General features: G+C 38.5%; 2 protein-coding genes across 5 annotated transcripts; both read right to left on the reverse strand.

Moving 5' to 3' along the window:
• Positions 1–58: 58 nt before the first annotated feature.
• On the reverse strand, positions 59–9,135 carry mybl2a (MYB proto-oncogene like 2a). 2 transcript variants are annotated; one of them, XM_027001809.3, is made up of 9 exons: positions 8,968–9,135; positions 7,670–7,766; positions 6,922–6,993; positions 6,708–6,800; positions 5,490–5,710; positions 4,684–4,834; positions 4,537–4,593; positions 4,187–4,285; positions 59–3,277 (listed from the first exon to the last, which is right to left on the reverse strand). In XM_027001809.3, exons 2-9 carry the CDS (start codon positions 7,760–7,762, stop codon positions 1,442–1,444), a joined length of 2,622 nt encoding a protein of 873 aa, XP_026857610.1. In that variant the 5' UTR covers positions 7,763–7,766; positions 8,968–9,135; the 3' UTR covers positions 59–1,441. The 2 variants fall into 2 exon arrangements, with proteins under 2 accessions (XP_026857610.1, XP_081563078.1); XM_081706952.1 differs by lacking the exon at positions 4,537–4,593.
• A 5,569-nt stretch (positions 9,136–14,704) lies between these two features.
• On the reverse strand, positions 14,705–21,264 carry sgk2a (serum/glucocorticoid regulated kinase 2a). 3 transcript variants are annotated; one of them, XR_014119783.1, is made up of 14 exons: positions 21,128–21,264; positions 20,411–20,579; positions 20,271–20,323; positions 19,832–19,889; positions 19,569–19,652; positions 18,894–19,025; positions 18,610–18,722; positions 18,468–18,504; positions 18,288–18,374; positions 18,092–18,187; positions 17,802–17,957; positions 17,342–17,431; positions 16,922–16,975; positions 14,705–15,732 (listed from the first exon to the last, which is right to left on the reverse strand). XR_014119783.1 is itself a non-coding variant. In XM_027001731.3 (14 exons), the coding sequence occupies exons 2-13, from the start codon at positions 20,438–20,440 to the stop codon at positions 16,957–16,959; spliced, it is 1,098 nt and encodes a 365-aa protein (XP_026857532.1). In that variant the 5' UTR covers positions 20,441–20,579; positions 21,128–21,264; the 3' UTR covers positions 14,705–15,732; positions 16,922–16,956. The 3 variants fall into 3 exon arrangements, 2 of the variants coding, with proteins under 2 accessions (XP_026857532.1, XP_081563312.1); XM_027001731.3 differs by having other exon boundaries at positions 16,922–17,118; XM_081707186.1 differs by having other exon boundaries at positions 16,922–17,118; positions 20,411–20,486; positions 21,128–21,210.
• Between the last annotated feature and the right edge of the window lie 196 nt (positions 21,265–21,460).

Below are 21,460 nucleotides of genomic sequence, written 5' to 3' on the forward strand. Positions count from 1 at the left end.
AGTTTTGCCCCGACTTAATATGCTTATCATTTCAAATGTCCTGTGCTGAAAACTGACAAATACAAATGCCTGAAATTGCATCCCAGCTGCTGAAACAGAGGCATAATTTCATTAAATTTAATTTAACCCTCAAATTTTCATTATTCTACTTATTTCCAGAGGCTGTTTTAGAAGCACAGCTGTGAAATTTCCCTTTAAACATCACAAGACAGTATTGTTTCTCCACAGGCCATCCAGTTAATTACAGATTTGAAGTCATTTACTGTTTCCTTTTCATTAACTGAACTTACTTTTAAAACACAATCACCTCCAGAGCATAGACTGACATGTCAAGGGAAGAACTCGTAACCCAAATCATTCTCAAAATTGGTACACTGCCCATTTTCACAGCAAAGGACTCATTTTACTCCATTCAACAGCAAAACTGTGCCAAATCCATCCAGATGAAAATTGAATTTAAAGAAAGCTTGTGAATTCAGATGTTTGTAGGAGCGTAGACTATATTCTGAGGGTAACAGCTTCAGCCTATGTGCCCTGCGACAACTAATCATTAAACTACAGCAGACCAAAAGGAAATTCTTCCAAATGCAGTGCATCTAACTCATGCCTGGAAGACACATGACAGAGTCCCTACAACACAAGGTTATTTTATGTAACTAGCATTATTGCATTTAATTAAATGGAAATACTTTTACATTTATCTGACATTTTTATCCAAAGTGATTTACAATTATGACTGAGTACAACTTGAGTAATTGAGGGTTAAGGGTCTTGCACAGTACCAGCTTACTAGAGGGGTTGGAACCGTCGACCTTCCGATTAAAAGTCAAGTAACTTGACCACCAAGCAAGCACAGGTGGCAGCAAATAAGTAAGTACACTTAAAGGAGAGGTAGGGTTATAACAATAAATTACAGCAGACCACTCCAAGATGAATCAATTTACTACCAATAGACTAATCTGCAAAGCTTGAAAATGAAAATTCTGAAAATACAGTTCAAGAATGTATTCAGTGTGAATTTGAGAGATCTGAATGGTATACTCTGGTCTGAGACCTGAGTGTTATATTCTTGAGAAGAGAGTGTTATAGCTTGCTGATGTAAATATTATTTTAAGAACACATAACGAATTGTGTAGTATTACACATCATAACATTTAATAACATTTCCAATGCACATACAGTATTAAATCATGAATTAAAAGGTCTGTGCTGGAACATGAGGGCAGCAGCTTTGACGAACGCAAATGTTAACATCAGACAAAGTGTCCTAACAGCTCAGGTTCATAAAACATCAGTTAACTTCTATTAACTTTAAACATGGGGTGTATTCAGTCTGTACTGTTTGCATGTAGTATGTGGCTATTAAAAAAACCAAAAAAAAAAACAAAAACCAAACAAACAAAAAAACAATCCTGACAAAACAATATTCCAAATACATAGATTACAATCTAGTACTGTTTTTTCCACCACTTAAACTTAGATACTCTCTGTACAATAACAGTCTCTCTGTAGCATGCTCTGGCAGCCTATTCCTTCGGGCCCGAACTATACATGCTGCCAGAGGAAAGAGACGTTTGAATCCTCCTGAAGAGGCAGGTACAGCCAAAAGCTTGTGGCAGACACTTCTTAACTGTGGGAAACGAGTGGCCTCTCTCCAAAATACCTGGATGGAAGCATCTCCATCTAGCAAAGGTTCTGATATATAGAGGTCCAGCTCTGAGACAGTCATTACCTTTGGGGCAGGCTGCATAAAGCACTTGATGTTGCCCAAACTAGCTGCTCCTGTGGCAGGTATACCACCATAATCTAGAGCCACATTGCCTTCCTCCACTGGAAACCATGTGTTGGTTTCACTCATTGCAGATTCTAGTATTGAACAAGCCCAGTATTTAGTAGGTGGAACAAGTGTGCTACCCTGAGCTACTTCTTTGCCATCGTCAAAGGGCTGAAGCTTAATACGCGGGTCCAGGACCGTGGCTAATATGACATCTTTTTGCATAATCAGAGGTTGGAAGTAGTCATGCAGGCCAGAGCGGAGAGCTTTGCAGAACTGGGTATAATTTGTGGACTTGTCCTTGAGGGTTTTATCAAGGCCAATAAGAGATGGAATGACGAGGGAGAATGTGACGCCATCATCCTGAAGCACCTGGATGGCTTCTTCAAAGGGCTCCAACAGGCCTATGAGGTCCATCACCTGTTCACGCTTGACATGGATTACTGGTGGAGACACGGTAGTCTCGTTTGCCTCTTTGCGGGCTTGTGTTAAAACAGCCATCACGGAGCCCCAGGAAAACTCCTGCACTAGTTTGCGAATGATGGTAAAAGTGGAGTTCCAAGCATAGCTGTTATAGTTGTAAGGATTTGCAAGGGTAAGTTTGCATTCCTTTACCAGAACCTCATTCCAATAGGTGCTACGGCGGAAGAAGGCCACAATATCTTGGACCTGAGAGAGCACATACTCAGCAGACCTGGAAGCCTTTAACGCTTCCTTGATCACCAAGTGCAGAAGGGTGCTAATGCAGTCAACATTTTGGCCCAATAGGATTTCAGATAAATCCACTATAGAGCCTTGATCATCAAGGAAGTCTAACAACTCATCTTCATCTGGGTCGTTCTTTAGCGCACTATGCATAATCTTGTAGTCGCAGAAAAGGTCATGTGTAGCAATGGTATTCTTGGCTTCGTGGGCAATAACATAGCCAATATTTCTGTGAAACAGGCTGTAGCTAAGGAGCACGGCCTCCAGCTCTCGCTTAACCAAGACATTCAAGTTTTTCCGATCTAAATGGCGAAAAGCAACCATTGGCCTATGAATATTCCAATCATTGTCAAGGAAATGCAGCTGAACAGCTAGAATAGGTTCAGAATACTCACTGGACCAAATATCTGCAGTGACATGAACATCAGCACTGCCTCTACTAACAGTGACACAGTTCCTGAGCTGTTTAATCAGATGAGGTTTAAGACACTTCTCCACCTTATCATAAAGCTTTAATGTAACCATACGCTGTGAAAGCCTGGGGTACTGGGGACCAATACTAGCCATGAAGTGCCGGAACCCAGACCCCTCAACAATGCTAAGTGGCAGCATGTCTTCTGCCACCATTTGGAGTACAACCTTTGTGAAGGTTTTCTGTTGAGACTGCATTGTGTGACTGGAAGTTGAACCTGGGGGGAGACTTTCATTTGTGTCATTTTTAAAGTCTGCTTTCAACTGCTTTCTTGTTTTGAGTTTGTGGTTTTGCCTTGGATCCCTGGAATTTCTGACTGTGGTTAACTGCAAAGAAGAGATTACTTTTATATTTAACATTTAAAAAATTATTAAATATTCTCACTCACACACACACACACACACACACACACACACACACACACACACACACACACACACACACACACACACACACACACACACACACAGAGAGAGAGAGAGAATCACCAGCCCCTTATTACAATATGTACATTTAATGACTGGTAGAATAAAATGTCCTTGTTTGTTTGTTTGTTTGTTTGTGATGCTCCTAGATTAGGATCCTCAATTTTTTCCTCCATCTCTCCATTGTCCCTTCCTTCATCTCTTACCATTACCTGCATTTCTCTTTTTCCCTGTTCCACAATCTTTACTTTCATTCATCCAGCTCAGTTCCTCTTGCCTCTCCTTGATTGGTTTCTCCTGTCTGTCTAACTGTCTATTAAAGTAATAGTAAAGAAGAACCTACTCTTTATGTGATTATCATTCTTCCACAATTATGACAAATACCTGTGTGAAAATGTGTAAATATTAACTGAATTCAAAATCAAGACTTTCTAGGTAAATACTAGTGAACTAAGTTCCTGGTTTGTTTGTTTGTGTTTTTGGGGGGGGTTGTGTTGTGAATGCACCGACTAATCTCCACTGAATGCATCTGTGAATTGTAACATTATTGTTTGTTAATTGTATGCCTTTCCATAAACAGCAAAGTAAGTATGTAGTTAAATGTATAAGCATTGTTTCCAAATGCAATTAGTAATCTTATCACTCAAGACAATTACAATAATATATGTACTGAAATGTACTATTTTACATTGTACAATTATTTTATATTGTACAAAGCATATACAAATATACACTCAGCTGACATAATATCAAAGCATGATGTCACCAATAACCAATTTTCCAATTCAAGTACAGACTTAATATTCTTACCTGCTCGGGAATATGTGTCACAGGATCTGAATCCAAAACAACATCACAACAAAAATCATCCAAATTCATTTTGGTAGGCAGTGGTGTAGTTTCATTTAGCTAGGACAAAAATATATATAACAAATAATTACAATTAATACATAGAATAAACAAACAATTACATTTTAAACATCCAATCAACCATTCATAAGAAAATTCAGCAAGGAATAATATCAGAACTACATAATTTGAAAATCACAATATTATAATTTACAAACCTAGTTCAGATATTTAATCAGATTGATATGAATTAAGCATGTGAGCATGAACATAAATGAGCATTATAACGCTGTCACCCAGAAACGACTTACATCCTCAGTAATGTCCACCATAGCACCTGATGTCAAACCAACACAAGCAGTGTCCACCTAAGAACACAGTTCCTACATTGTAGTAATTAGCAACTCATTCATATACAAGAAAATAATATGCTCCATCCAAATATTACATTGTCATACCTTGTTTTCCTCTACAGGGGGAGACTTATTGGCGTTATTTTGTATAGATGGTTCTACACAAGGCATATCACCATCATCCAGCACCAAAGCACCAGTTTCCACTTTACGCTTTAAAGTTGAATACCAGTGATTCTTGATAGAGTTATCAGTCCTGTCAGGTATATTACAAATTAATCAGTGCAATTGTCTTGATGCAGTGAAACACACTCAAACATTGACGCTGAAAACAAATATTACACTAAACTCAGTCATCTGAGATGTAGTCAGAATCAATATTTAGAACATTTCTCAAACACTTTTCTACATGCAACAAATTTAGAGTGAACTGAACAAAATAAAAATACAAAGTATTAAGTAGGATGGCATTCCTTGGGCTTAGGATGTTTGAGACTCTTCTGAAGGTTGCCTTGGATTACTGAAGTCTGTTAAAGCATGTAACTATTTGGAGTCTTCATTGCAGGCCAAATTTAGATAAGAACTAATATTTTAAAGTTGATTTAAGTTCCTTAATAACCATTTTTCCTACTAAATTACAGGATGTGTGTTGATTTAGATCAGCTACTCTATCCATGTTCACACCATTAAGATGTATACAGGTTTCTGCTGGTCTGACCAGTAAATTTTGCTACTCAACACTGAACAAAAACAGCATTTAAAATTTATGAATGAAAACAAATTAAGCAATGCAATAACCTTAACATACAATGATCAAAGATTCACATTAATATATTTTATTGGCGCACTATGTTTAAGTCACACATGCTCATTATATATATATATATAAATATAAATATAAATTTGCATACCTGCCAGGGAGCAATCTTGAAATCTTAGCCCAACGATTTCCTAACATATTATGGGCTTTGCAGATGATGACATCCTCTTCTGTGGTCCAGGAGGTTTTATTTATAGAAGGGTCCAGATGGTTATGCCACCGCTCTCTGCATTGCTTCCCTCTGCGACCTTTTAGGTACTTGGCAATTCTTGTCCACTTTTTGTCTCCAAACTTTGTTACTAATTCCATAAGCTATAGAAATTAAGAGGTTTGTTAGAAAACAATTGACTGCAAAGAAAACTGTACACCAGTGTGTATGTACATGTGTGTATATATATAGAGAGCCAAAGCTGAGGGGATTGTCCTTTGGAAGGTAAGGTAGCATAACAGATGTTAAGGTCAGCTACAAGTACCTTGGAATCCCACCAACAAATGGGAAACCAAAAGGAAAGCAGCTATAGCCAAATTCCTACTAAGAGTGAGGCATGTCCTGAGAGGTCATGTGAATGGGAAGAACATGATCTGGGCTATCAGCCTCTACAGTCTACCAGGCACCAGATACTGTGCTGGCACATTAAGCTGGCCAAAGGAGGAGATAGAAGCCACTGGCATCAAGACAAGGAAGCTCTTTACAATACATTGAGGGTTTCATCCCAGTCCTGCACTCAGAGACTGAGCACTAAGCAGAAAGAGGGGAGCTGAGAACTAGTGAGCATCAGAACCAGTATCCAGGATGAAACAACCAATATCCATACACCAGGAAATATGCCCCAACTGATGAAGTACTTAGTAAATACCCGAGACAGCAGAAAGCCAAAGATAATGGGAATGAGGAGGAGCAAGAACCATCAAGGGAGAATAAACCCCTGCACAGCATGTGCTACCGGCAAATAGAGAAAGTGGCTAATTTGGAAAACTCCTACCAATGGCTAGAAAAGGATGGATTGAAAGACAGCACAGGAACAAGCTGTGAATACAATAAATAGAAGTTGGAATCTACAACACCAGGCAGGACCCCAGATGCAGACAATCCAGCATATAACAATGGGATGCAAGATGCTAGCAGGCAGACTGTACATGGAACGCCATAACCAAGTGGCTGGCATAGTATACAGAAACGGCCAAATGGGATACACCCCTGAAGATGGTGGATCCTGTGGGACTTCCAGATTTTCTCTCTCTCTCGAAGTCCCACGGAAGTTTAGCTCGGGGTGTGGGTATCTCTCCCTCTCTCATTCTCAAGGCTCACCCTTTCATCTTCTTCCTTAGTCCAACTTCCCTTGACAAGGTTTGGGTCCAATACAGTAGTAAACCGATGCTTACAGTCCTGCTCACTGCGTCCCTATGAAGATGTAATATTGAAAATTGTTTTAGCTTTCCATATGCCACTCTCACACACAACAATTAATCTTTAAAATGGAAAATAATATTGTTTTCTTTTATGAAAAACTACTGTTACTTACAGGTAAGAGCAAAGCAATTGCCTTCCAATTATGGGGGCCAAGGCTCTGAACTAGTGACTTGAGATTTTCATCCTAAATGTTGAAAATAAATAAATAAAAAGACATTTGCCAGGCATTATTGTAAGGACAAATGAGAAATAAAACAAATGAAATTCTGCCATCATTGCCTAGTAAAGCCCATTAGACAAGATTTTGATTCACCCAGCAAATGACATCAGCAATGAATTTTAATTTAGTGCCAAAAGTTCTACAGCATTTTCACTTAACTAAGCGACAGCTGCTGTTTTTTTAATTTACATGTGAAACCCCTGATGCTGCCACCCACATTCCTTTCTTTCTTTTTTCTTGGATCAATACCTTTTGCATATTTGGCAGCCATATTTGTGCATGTGGGTGGCAAATCAAATATTTTTAGTTTCAAACCATTACAAAAGCATATTGCAACTAAGCAAATGCTCAGAGTCCACTTTAAATATATATGCTGTCTCACCTTTTACTGTATGTGCACAAGTCATATTGCACCATACTGAATGCACTTTATAACTGTCATAATAAAATAATTCATTATTAATAAAGGGTTTTTTACCATGCAGTAAAGATGACATTACCAAGAATGCTAATATCAGGGTTTTTCAAATGACAACACATCTGATCCAGCTCCTCATGAAATTGTGAAGCTCTCCAGGAGCAAGGGCAAAGATTGCATGAAGGTGTTTCAATGTTGAGACCCAATGCTAATATTACTTACTTCCTCAAGAGTCCATTTAGCCCTGGACATATCATTCGCTGTTTGATCTTCAGGGATGTCCATTACAGGATTAAGGTTTTCTGTTTCCTCCATGAGGCTGAAAATATAGTAAAGAGGAAATGTGGTCCTCAGCAGATTCCTGCTTCTCATTTTAAAATGTACCATGACAGACAGAGATAGATAACTTTATTCATCCCAAAGGGTAACTGTTTTGTTGCAGCAGCATAAGACATATCTAGGCACACTATGGACCCAACATATTAAATAGTAATTACACTAGAGACAGTACAGTTACAATGTGGACTATAGTTACAATAGAGACAAATGATTCCTCACGAATACAGGGAGCTACACTGGATGGAGGATAGGGTACTTGCTTTTTTGTTGCCAATTCTAACAAGATATATGTACATGTAGCTAATTCTACCAGTAACGTTAAAACGTTACAAAATTTTGGCTGCTGCCGACAACGGTTTAATCTAGCTACAATGTTATAATTAAACCTTTAGCATTAGATAATGAATTACACGAGCCAATTAGTTAGCTATCCTAGCTACTTCCATCTATGCTAGTTAGCCAGCTATTTGACCGGAGCTAGACGTAACGCAAATGAACGTCATCTAAAACGTCCATTAGACAAAGCTATGTGTCTACAAACCTGAATTACAGGTTTTTGATGAACTAACATCACCGTTTAAGATCTGCTTTACTGCTTGTTATACTTTGTTTTTTGCAAAAAAAGCTTCTTGCTACCCTCAACCTGAAGTAGCTACCTAACTTGGCTAATGCTAACTATCTTATCTAACTAGCTAGCTAGTTCAGACTGTTAGCTAGCACGTTTACGATATAGCCAAAAACGTCAAGACTTTCCACAAACATCTGTGTGTATCAATTTCACGCAGACTTGATATGGACGAAGTAACCTTTCCACTTGTTTATTTACATCTGTACGGACACAAAGCTTAGCTAACCAGCTTTCAGTTAGCTACATAGCTAGGTTAGCGCTCAGTTAGCTAGCTCGCACATCTGTAACTAGCTGGTAACTAGCTTTCTCTTGCGTTACAGCTGTGTACGTTAGCTGGGTTAGCAAACCTAGCTACCTTAAAAGCTTGGTTTTGGATATGAGACTACATAAAAGGTTTACTAACGGTAGACAGCTATACAATCGTAACTAGTCGGGCTTGAAAGCTACGCCAGGCTAGTTAGAACCGAAAACAGCAGGTAATTATGCTAATACATTAGCGGAGTTAGCCAGCTAGTAGCTAATGAGACCACGCAGCCGTGATTTATTCACATACCTTAACACTGAAAGCTGTCTTCCAAGATTCTATGTTATCAACGGTTTCCAAATAATTAAAGCCAAGCATACACTACGTGATAACTCTTTTTGTTGTAATATCAAAACATTTGCCTTTTTCTTTTCCGTGCTGTAGTGCACCTTCAGGCGCCGAAGTATCAACTGCAAATGAATGTACTGGTCGAAGTTAAACGGCGCCCGCGCATAGTCAGTTGGCTCTTGCGCATCAGAGCTGCGTTACAACTGCGCATTTCCTAAGTAACATAGCAAGCTAGCTCTCTTAAGTAATCAATTTAGTAACAACAGACACGTCCTTAATGTTTAATAATTGCTTATCGTTATGGAGAAAAAGGACGCAGATACAATATTACAAGATACACAATAACACATCGGTTTATATCAGACAATGAAAGAAAACGGTTTATCCACAATCATATTGATATACAAGCTAGCTAACTCTATAGAGTTGTCCAACTTGGCTGCGCTCGCGACTTACTTTGGGTCGTAATCATGTCAAAGTTAGTAACGGAACAATATTAGCTAGCTATATATACAGCTGTATAATTGGGACAATTAACTATGATTAAATTATTTTATAGATGCATCTTTGCTCCCACGTTACTTGTCTTCTGTAATATATTTACTTGGGGGCAGCAGAAGAGGTAGCGTAAAGCTAATGACTCTTTCCAGCTAACGCTAGCTAGCTAAGCTAAGATAATTAGATAGATAACGACGTCTGGATATTCAAAATTAATATATTGTGTCCACATATTTAACAACATTACTTTATAACAGCCTTGCATCTACTGAATACAAAGGACATGTGTCAGTAACGGTAAGCTAAAAACTGTCTTATGTAGCTCCCAGTCAGGTGTACAGTCTGTTGCGTACAATTCGTTGGTCCTTTATGTTAATAAATCATTATTTTCCTCAGGTACCATTATATAACCAAGATAGCAGGCCTGTTTTAGTCCAGAGTCACTGTAACAATCGACTTGCACTATACATGGGGTGAGATATAATTTCATAGCGGTATAGTATTTAAAATGACAATCAACTTCTATGTAATAACATTAAAACATATTCTCTCTCTCTCTCTCTCTCTCTCTCTGTGTGTGTGTGTGTGTGTGTGTGTGTGTGTTTGTGTCTGTGTACACTCTGATGCTTTGTAAATAGCACAAAACAGATCCTCTTAACAACATCATTTTTTGATGAACATTCTGTGCCTCTACATTACTTTGGACCACAGGTGTAAAACAAAAGACCATATCCCTGTCAATTCTTTAACCATTCAAATTGCAAATAAATTATTAACTTTTCCAAATTCAACATAACGTTTTTAGATATCCAGTGGCTCTGTCTCATCAGCTGCCTTTGTGCTAGATCATGTTGTGATTGTGATTGCTGGACAGGTCTACCTTTATTCCTTGGAAACACAGACCTGGATTCCCACACAAGGTGTTTTTAATTATTATTTATTAATTTATTTTATTAAATTATAGCACATTTCAGCACAGTCACTAGCATTTGAGGTGAGTCATGTTTGTAGCATGTGGTAGCTCAGTGGTTAAGGTACTTGACTTGTAATCAGAAGGTTGCTGGTTAAAGTTGCCAGTGTTGGGCCCCTGAGCAAGGCCATTAACCCTCAATTGCTCAAGTTGTACTCAGTTATAATTGTAAGTTGCTTTGGATAAAAGTGTCAGGTAAATGAAATGTTATTGTCAGGTGTTGCATCAAGTGTGTCTAGTGTGTCATCTCTTCAGTGCTGCTTCAGTAAGGACAAGGCCTGTGTGGTAAGTGCAGATCATGTACATTAATGCACATTATGAAAGTCCTGTGATAAGTTTTCACATAGTGCACCACTGTGTTTGCATAGGATGTGAGTTCAGTTGTCATAGTTTACAAAGTTGGAAATGCTGTGGAGAATCAGCACGTTTTTCTCTCTTTGGACGGAGGATTCCACTTTAGGATTTTGCGAGTTGCACCAATGGCCAAGGTAAGAATTGATAGACAGGCAAGAGTAACTCATTGTTTTTTGGTATTGTTTTTATTGTTGTTTTTGTTTTCTACCCAAAGTAAGCTCTGTGAATTGTGCATGTTCAAGGGAATAAAGGCATCACTGCTTAGACAGTACAGATTTCACAAAGAACATGTATAACTCCACAGGTAATTTTTTTAATCATCTCCATTTGTTATCTCACAGCAGTTTATTGGCGGTGTGTACAATATGCCTACTCTGTCTACTATTGTGGCTATGGTCATAGATGAGCAGAATATGGTATGATTACTCATCTAAGCAAGCAGTTATATCATGTATCAACCCTGTGGGGTACTGCCTGAATTGTGGCAGCTTTCTTTCCGGTATGTATTCTCCAAAACCTTGCTGCGAGCTGTCCTGCACCCACTGAGGGATCCTCTGCACCACATCCAGGTCATTCAGCCTCGTGGCATGCAGGGCCATCTCATTATATGGTCACCACACATGCTGCTGTATTCACCCAACAATGGTAAACTCTTGTATCCTCAGATTAATCATAACTGCACCAGTCTCAGCCATTATCATCAAAATATTTTTTTCCTTTAATACAAAAAATTAAAAGATTTAGATTTGAATTTGAAACGAAACATAATTACCTTCCAAGCTTGACTGGTGATATTACCAGAAAACCATATATCTAATCAGTGAATATTTGCTTTTCTCCTTGTTCATTCCTCCTTGTTGAGTAGGACTCATTATTATACCCTTCTCCCAGATTGGTAAAGAAACGAGCACCTTACCCTCTTCAGGTGAAACAGTGCTGCAGGTTACAACAGGTAGTCATAGCAACACACAGAAGCTCCCCTTCTTCCAGCTCTGAAGAAAGAATATCATTAACATGTTTTGTCACTGGTAGGCAATCATGGTTTCGTGGCCATTTATACAAGTGATGGGGCCCTGTACTATGGAAGAGTTGGACTCGAAGCAGCAATGACTAAAGTAAAGAGCAAAAGAAATGTGTGGAGTCATGCAAACCACATCTGTTTTTGTGATTGTCATGATAACAAATAATTTGTACTTTGGGCTTATTGTGCTAAAGTCATATTGTTTTTCTTTTTAGTATTTACAATCACATATAATAGTGAAAGTACATTATAAACTTGCACTGTCATATAGTGAGATCTCTTTCCTACTTCACACTTTTTCAGTTTTCTTTGGTTATGGATGTCTGTGGGGAAATCTTCATGATGTTCACTGAATATGGAGACCTGATGCTGTTTAAAGCCAGGGCTAAGGACCTGCTGATGACAGACTTTATTTTCGATCGTACCTACATCAATGTCAACCAGGAGTTAACACGCTCTGATCCTCCTGCTGGGTTTTGTCTGGTCAGGCAACAAACTGTCCAATATTTTAAACTTTTTAATTTATTTTAATTACAGTTCAGCTGAACAACACCGATGTTGCTAGCAGTCCAATGCTAATGGGGCTACTTCTAAAAGTAAACTATGGTAACCTGGTATCATGGTAACCGTAATGCTTTGTCAGTGTCCATGGCATTAACATCATGTGTTTTCAATATTACTGTGATTTGTTAGAGTGTATAGTTTGCTCTATTATATCTCAGGTAGAAGAGTTTCATAGTGACTTTGAAGATCAGCTGTTTTACATTGATGTTGGTGGCACCACACAACTCACTGCTGTTTTCTCCCCCTCCCTTTACAGTCGATTATTTCCATTGGTAAGAAACCGGCTGTGCGGTTTTTTTTTTATGTAGATGTTGAGAATTCCGGAGCTAGTATGTTTTTTGGCTCCTGGAGCACTTGAAGAATCTCAGACAGTTGTTTTCTCCATTTTCTTGCATTTTCTGTGGTTTTTGATTTTCTGGTAGGTCACAGTGACAGATGCTCAGGTCATGGAGGCTAGATACATATGCAAAGAGGATGGTACCACCACTATAGGAAATATCAAATACAGACTGGTACTCTCATGCTTAGATGTGTTAATGTAATTTATGCTCTTAGAAGACTTTCCAGTGCATGTACAGATTAATATTTATGGTTCCTTTACATGGCTGTTGTCCTTACAATGTGTTGGACATACTTCCAGGACATCACAATTCGCCCATTAAAAGACAGGAAAGCTACAAATATGTTACATTGGTAGGAAGATGTTATATGGAAGATTTGTTTTGTTTGTTTGTTAAACAAGATAATCCATATTTATAACTTAATGTATATGCATCCCTCACAACCATACAATTCATGGTTGGAGTATTTTAATTAATTTATATGGCTTTCAGTGTGGTTTTGGAATTGACGTCAGTGTTAGCACTGTTTGGGTGGGGGGTGAGGAGGGTGCTTCATCATGCGTGCACTTGCATGGTCTTCCAGGAGGTGGCAGTGATGTGCAGCAGGTGTTTTCTCTTCCATCACAGCTCGCAGGACAGTGGAATCTTGTCTACAGTCACAGTAGACCTGATGAGAAGGCACATAGTGTGCAAAGACCATAACCCTTTGGTGAAGACCAAATACTTGGTGATATTAAATAATAATCAATAATGATAAGTAATTGGTAGTGAATGATCATAAAACACTTATTAGATATTTTTGTTTTAGAAAGCCCACATCATAAGTGGATGCCCTCCTGAAAAGCATTTACGGGTTTTGAGGTAGGAGAGGGCTTATTCCTTCAATCTGCCCTGCCTTTCATTGTTAAAATAGACATGACATTGCAAATCTGCTGATTTTGACTGTTGTTTCTTTCAATGTGTCTTTCCATTAGCAATATAACAACATGTTCTAGGGGTATCTTAAACCAGGAAGTACTTCAGGACAACTTCTCTTACACCATTCCAAAGTAGGCACTATAATTCATGATGGCTTCTGGACTGAAGCAATAAATATTTTCCAACTGTGAAGTGTGCAAATCTCAGCTGGAAATAAAATGCTTTTTACTATATCCCCAGAAGCGTCTATGACCCAGAGCATCTGTTTAGGCCAAACTCAACCAGCAAAGACCTCCATATTCAGTATGACTTTACCAAGTATGAATGCCCCGTGCTCGCCTATTACAACATACCATGGAAACCAACCCTGGAGCTGTAAGTCCCTCGACATCTTGCAATGATGCATTTTATTTCAGAACAAAATAATGTGAACAGTGTGTATGAACACAATATTAGTTTACAGTATTTAGAGTTAGAGGGCTGCTTTTTGCTTTCAGATTTATTAAAACATTTTAAAATGTGTTGTGTTGCACATTTTAAAATTTCTTAATATGTAAGTGGACATATGTAACTGGAAGAACAGGCTCACCATTATGTTCAACTGTTCACCTGCCTTTTAAAGTGTAAACTACCCTGTTTAGCTGTGTGGACTTATCAGATTACATAACATTCTGACAGTGCTCTTAACATGCAGGTTTTACACTTACTGCACAGATTATTCATCCAGCACATTGATTTCAGCTGTAAATGACATCCAGTAGAAGTCCTGACATAAATGTTTAGCAGCAGTTCTGCTTAAGTGTCTGTATATCACAGATATGGAGCTTGGACTCATAACTGCACTTTTCTGTGGCCAGTTTCCTTAACTTGGCACATGCCCTGATCTGATTATATTCAACACTGTTAAACCCTGACACATTAGTTTTGCTTTGGCTGGCAAAACTGTACAGCTGGCAACTGTTCAATTACTTTCATAATGTTCAAAGTTTAGTAAGTGATGTTCATTTAAACAGAATGAAGGCAGAGACAATTGCTTTTTAAATTGGGATTTATCCACTTCATTTTTTTATTGGCAGTGGAGAATCCCAAAAAGACACTTATTACACTGCGACAGTTCAAACCTAAAGATTCTTTTGCTGTGTGGTGTGATTGTAATTTATATTGCTAAATAATATAATACATAATACAATATTGATAAATAGTACAATATACAGCAGTTTAAATGACCTTGCAAGCGTAATGACCTTGCAAGTGTATCATGTACAAAGTACTATCTTGACTGGAAATGTTGCCCACCTTGAACCTCAGCTGTCCCTGTTTCAGCTGGAGTGGTAACAAGTTTGAGGAGTATGTGCCAGCAGATTTTGTGATGTTTGAAGTGAACGGAATGTACAACTACCAGTATTCGCAGTCAGTCAGAGATGCTAAATGTATTTCTCAGCCTCAGAACTGGATCTCCATGCTGGTTCGCCAAAGCCACCCTAACCCCAACACTGCCTGGAGTAGAGAGGTACCACCACTCCACACACACAGTGGCATTAAAAATTATGACCTTTGCAAAGTAATTAATATTTATTTAATTGCCATAATGGTGCAAAAATACAATGGGGGCAAATTCCTTCTAATCCAAGGGTTGTTTTGTGTGATGCTTGGTGGTTTCGTGCTACTTATTTCTGATTGTTCTTAAGAATTATAAAAGTTGCAATGATCCAGATGGACCAGAGCTCATAAATCAAAAGGCAGAGTATCAGGTTCTGAATAAGGATGCCGGGAACAGAATAATCTTCTCCAAGTACAACGGGATATACATTTTCAAAGCAACAGTAGTGGATGCCAGTTACAGGTAAGGTATCACAAGCAGTAGAGAAATCATTTTGCAAACGGTGTGCTAGTGTAAGTTAAGGTGGTAAAGTGTCTGCTCTGTCCTCCCACAGCTTATGTGAACTGAGCACCACATTCAGTGTGTATGTGTACGGTGCATTCCCCCTACAGTCCCTGGTGATTGAAGTGATGCTGGGTGTCTTTCTGGCCATTTTGGGGGGGCTTCTGTTCATCAGCTTCTGTTGGTGCAAGGAGTAACATTGAGAAGAAAGGACATCATCACAGGCTTAAGCAACTATGTGTGATCCATGTCGACTTTTTGTTGTACCTTTTGTTTTAGGTGATGATATTGGAAGCTTACTACTTCCTGTTACACAGTAAAAACATTTGTTGCTATGTCTTAAATAAGTAATCTTATTTATTTGTTTCTAAGAAAGTAAATTAGAATAAAAATCTGTTACACATTTTGTTAACTATTTGAGAATTTTAAGACAGCTGGGTTGCTTACATAAATTTTTTAACAGTGGTAATAAACTTCTGATGCAATGCTGTGCTATTACATATCACTTCTCATTATACAATGACAAATCTCTGAGTGTTGTCATTTGTAATTTACATAATGAACAAGAAAATACATGATAATGGTGGTAAGGCAGGAAAATGTTTTATCTTTTACTTGTTTTTACCACACCTTATACAATTGCTTGGCACTCATAGAACAACTGAAAACAAAACATATCACATGTATACTGTGCTCTACAACACACTCAGCAATCACTTATGTTTTGTTACTAATAATATTGTTTTCCTTAAAGGAAGCCATAAATGCATCAAGGTTCAGCAGTATAGTTATTATAAGGCAACTACAAGAATGGTTACACTGTTTCTCCAGTTTAATATTTAAACCAGGACTCGTTATTATATACAGTGTCCAGTACTGGGTCAGAATTTGTATATACATAATCCATTTTAACACTGAGTATATAATAAAAAATGTCAGGAGGACAGTCATTTAACCACACACACTAACAGTCAAGTGACAGACAGAAGGCAATGTGGAAAATATTCGCATAAGTTTCATCACATGTGGGTGAGGGGGAGCTTATGAACGGTGTACTACTGTCCAGTCTCATCTGACTTGGACGTTAGCTCATTGGTAACTGGTGCAATGAAAGGAAAATTAAAACTGCCATTCGGTGTTCAATGTTTAAAATGACGGCTTATGCTCTGAGGCTTGACTAAGGCAATCATATAGCTTGCAGACACTATTGTTTTAACTCCAAAAAGCAGATAACCTAACTGCCTTGAAACTTTGAGTATCTTTGAATATCTTCACATATGAATATAAATCACAGATTATGGTTCTGTTAACTTCCTAGTTAACTTACTTACTCTTCTTCAAAATATTAAGGCAGGCAGGTTACTTACTTCTTTTTATAGTGAAGGCTCAAGCTCCAGGAGCCTCAGAGAAAGTTGTCATCACTAGAGACATAAGAAAAGCCGTTGAAAGCATTAGAGCTGCTGGTACCCAGGCTGGGGTTCAGTTCTGGGGTATGACCCACTGAGTTGGGCACCATCTCTCTGGTGAACTCTGGGTCAATGTGCTGGAGGTCCGCTGGACCTCTCTGGGGAAATTGCAGTTATAGAGTAAACACACTGACAGAACTATTTCACTGCATATATCAATCAGTTTAATTCTAAAAAAAACTTGTGATTAACCAGTAATATTTATAAAACAATGCCAATTCTTTCAGAAATTGATAAGAAACTCAAAAATCTAATATGCATGAAGATTGAAAACATTTGCTTAAGATACACTAAATGTGAAGAATTATGTTCACAACCTACCACATTGGGGTTATAAGGTGGAGTGATGCGCTTGTGAAAGAGGTCGTCCCAGTTAATGGGACTGAAGAACACATGATTTTTAATCTCAAGCTGCAAGCCAAAACAATGCTTCCATTATCTTAATAGTTACATCAAGACAAACACACAGTGTTATTACTAGTGGGGTTAGCAGCATGTTAACGTGTTCATTTGCCAGAGAAATGTCCCATTAGCTAGAAGAACGTCACATTTGTAGGCTATAATGTAATTTCTCACAACATTTCTCACTCACTCATACCATGCAGGTATGGTAAGCTGGACAGTGGTAGCTCTGTGCTTAGGTGCTTAACTAGTAATCAGAAAGTTGCCAGTTCAACCCCTGAGCAAGGTGCTTAACCTTCAATTGCTTGAGCTGTATTTAATCATAACTGTAAGTGTTTTTGGATAAAAGTGTCAGCTCAATGCCATAAATGTAACTCACAAAGTCAGCAATGGCGCCCAGTCGACGGTGCTGGTCTTTCTGCAGCAGCCCATGGAGCAGGTGACAGGCTGCATTTGATTTCCCAGGTGGCATTTGCAGGGGCTTGTGCAAGATGCCGTCGTACATCTCTGCTACGTCACGTTGGTAGAAAGGTGGCTGCACACACCACATTGTGAAAGAGACAGAAATTGTAAAGAGAAAATTCAAAAGGAATTTCAAATTTCAAATGGTTTTGTGTATGCACTGTTTGTAAGCAAATCGTGCACTATGAGGTCAGTGGTGGAACTCACTAAGCTGAAGAGCATTTCATACATCACAGCTCCTAGACACCACCAGTCCACCGTGCGGTCATATGACTCCTTCCGGAGCACTTCTGGGGCCAGGTACTGAAATGAGAGAGGAAGACTTCCCATGGTAGTAATGCATGATGGAAGGAAAGGTGGAATCCAGTTTCAACAAGTAAAGTGTTTTTCTTGTGTTCTTCACCTCGGGTGTTCCACAAAATGTTGAGGTGGTAGCTTCTGGGTCCAGTCCTTCTTTACACAAGCCAAAATCAGTCAGCACAACATGACCCTAAAGCAGGCAGTGGTGTTTAGCATACAAGTCACAACACATTTCCAAGGATTTTAGAACACATTAGATTCAAAGATGGGTAGTCCCCAATACCTGAGCATCTAATAGAATGTTTTCCGGTTTCAGATCCCTGGATGGATAGGTTGAAGATCAGAAAGAGTTGAAGTGTGGATGTGAAATTGAGCAATTCATGTGATTTATAATGTGGATTACAGAAAATGTCCCAGGAACTGACCTGTAAATAATATTGAGGGAGTGGAGGTAGCCAATGGCACTAGCAACCTCAGCTGTATAGAAGCGTGCTCGCGGTTCGGAGAAACACCGCTCTCTCTGGAGATGGAAGAACAGCTGGGAATAAAAGAAAAGGGCTAGTTTGCATACGTATTCACAAATGATCTGACCTATATGTGAACTCTGTGTGCATACAAAAGCATGGTATCATGAGCCAACTTGAGAGCAAACTTCTGCAATGATAAGGGTACACGATGGTCACGGCCAAGTTTCTCTGTCAGACTCTACCTCCCCTCCATTGACGTAGTCAAGGACAAAATAAAGCTTCTCTGAGGTCTGAAATGAGTAGTGGAGGCCCACAAGGAAGGGGTGCTTCAGGCTCTTCAGGAGGACACTCCTTTCTGCCATTATATTCTTTTGCTGGAAGGCACAGAACAGCATTGATGCAAATGACATGAGGCGAGGTGACACAGCAACACTGCCTCTCCGTGAAGGTCAAACACAATGGCACACTCTGGACAGAGCATTCAAGCCTGATGCGTTAGCATCTCCTCAAACAGTGGCACATTCTTCTTAGTTGTTTGCTTATTGGAGACAATGGACTCATGTAACTGATTCGCCCGCGGTGCATTACAAGTGGAACGTTTAGCAGGATTTCAGCTCATTTCACAAGTGGTGACATTGCAAAATGCAGGTGGTGGAAGCAGCACATGTAGGCACAGACACAATAAAAGAAAGGTTAAGTGTTCAGCTAAGAGCTATAAATGATTGTCATGGTACAAAGGACAGAGGAAGTATATCATTACATTTGATCGCTACTACAGTAACAAAAAATTAGTCATGGCCACTCACGCTTCCACTTCTTAGGTTAAGTGGTCACATTATCAAACACTCAGCTTAAAATAATGACTCCTATATATGTACCAAACAAATGTTCAGGTGGAAAAGGCTAGCAGTACAAACCTCTTTTTTCTTTAATATGACTTTTTTCTGCAAAACCTTCACAGCATAAAATTTTCCATCTACTTTGAGTTTGGCAAGGAGCACCTGTAATTGATAATGTCATTCCAATGGCATATTATTACCTTGAGTAAAACCCTGCAGTAAATATAGAATTTTCTGCATTATATATTCTAAAGATAGCAGAGTAAACAAAGTTCAGCAGACTTGCTATTAAAAGGTTAATAATTTCTCAAGTCATAATGCAATGCTTCCAACACTCCTACTTTTCCAAAGGTTCCCTTTCCAATCACAGCAAGAAAATCAAAGTCTGTTGGTTTGGCACTGAAACCAGAGAAGGCACAAAATTAGCACCATCATATATATGATGAAGATTCTAGGTGTGTAACTGCAGTTATATATATATATATATAATATATTCAAAAATATTCAAAATATTCAAAATTGTAGTGAAGTACACAAGGTTTCCAGTGAAACAGGACGTTTTTGACAGAAGTCCTTCATCAGCTATACAAGCAAAGTGCAAGTCAGCTGTGCAAGTCCCGTTTCTCTGGAAACTGTGCACGTGTATATATATATATATATATATATATATATATATATATATATATATATATATATATATATATATATATATATATATATATATATATATATATATATATGAATAACCTAATTTTAAAAAAGAAATAAAAAGCAACTTACTGAGGATTGGCTGAGGCCCCTAAATTAACATCACTGGCCGAAGGTGACAGCGGCTGAAGCACAAATTCGTTAAATGTTATAAGTCTATAATATCAGCTGAAGAGCTGAACTCGGTTGGAATGCGGTTGTAAAAGACTTACTGGATTATAATGTGCCATCTTTTTTTCCATTTCAAGGTTTCCAGTTCCCAGAGGTCAGTCTACATCTGAACTGTGTCTGAACGGCAAAACTGTCAGCGTTTGATGACTCGGCCACTATCGAGTGTTTGCCAGTCTGCCTATAGAGGTGGTAGCTTCGCAAAAACTGGATCTTCCGGTTTGTGTTAAAAAGCAAAGCCATGAAGGACATTGTAACAGTTCCCATTAAGTTTACATAGTAAATACTCTCTTTCCATGTAAAGGAATTTGACAATTAGCCTCTATTTACAATTTGGCATAAATGATGTGGAATGACAAAAGACAGACGCAAACAAACAAAAATGATTTTACCTGTAGGCTAAAAGACAAGTGTTATAACAGTCGATTAAAAATAAAAGCATTAAACTTACAGGTGCACTTGCATTAGCCAAATGTTTCGTGTTTTTGATAGTAACTAACAGTCTAAACTATTCTGTAAGAAAACAGGATTAATGCAAATTCTAAGATGTCCATGATCTTACTGCTGAAAACTACACTATAATATAAGTGAAGAGTGAACTCAGCAGTCCTGGTTAACGGTTAAAGTGGACAAAAGTGCTATCGTACATTTGTAAAGAATATGCGACGTAACCTGCTTTCTTTTGTCAAACAGAAATGTATACTGCACAGTAAGGTCGTTATGTCTTATATAACACGTGTATCTTATGCCACTTTTCCTACCTTGGCTATCCGAACTCGTGTAGTTTGCATGACGATTGACGCGCGTGTGAAGAAATGGAATTTTGAGCGGAGTCTCGCGGAGGTGTTACGGGGACGCGCGCTGATTCGCAACATTAGACCTTCACGTCAGACGGCAATTAAATTATCGCACTTACGCCAAAACGACAAGTGAATGATCAACTAAATGTATTGCCGAAAGAGGTGTGGGTGCTGTTTAGTGCGCTCGGGGTGTTTATGGCAGTACGCCAGAAATATTCAGAATAAATAATCTACTATAGGAACGCTGCGCTAAATTATCAAATTTAGCGATATCTTTTTGCATGCTATATATAT

This window comes from Electrophorus electricus, chromosome 24 (assembly GCF_041902795.1).
Source record: "Electrophorus electricus isolate QZ-2024a chromosome 24, ASM4190279v1, whole genome shotgun sequence".
Taxonomy (NCBI): domain Eukaryota; kingdom Metazoa; phylum Chordata; class Actinopteri; order Gymnotiformes; family Gymnotidae; genus Electrophorus; species Electrophorus electricus.

Excerpts from the sequence above, each read along its gene's own strand:
- mybl2a (XM_027001809.3), bottom strand. The coding sequence starts at position 7,762 with ATGGAGGAAACAGAAAACCTTAATCCTGTAATGGACATCCCTGAAGAT. Across the intron at positions 6,801-6,921 it reads CAATTGCTTTGCTCTTACCT|GGACGCAGTGAGCAGGACTG; the intron begins GTAAGTAACAGT and ends ACATCTTCATAG. Across the intron at positions 3,278-4,186 it reads TGACACATATTCCCGAGCAG|TTAACCACAGTCAGAAATTC; the intron begins GTAAGAATATTA and ends TCTTCTTTGCAG.
- sgk2a (XM_027001731.3), bottom strand. The coding sequence starts at position 20,440 with ATGGAAAAAAAGATGGCACATTATAATCCA. Across the intron at positions 19,890-20,270 it reads GGGGCCTCAGCCAATCCTCA|TGCCAAACCAACAGACTTTG; the intron begins GTAAGTTGCTTT and ends CTCTGGTTTCAG. Across the intron at positions 18,375-18,467 it reads ACATTCTATTAGATGCTCAG|GGTCATGTTGTGCTGACTGA; the intron begins GTATTGGGGACT and ends TGCCTGCTTTAG.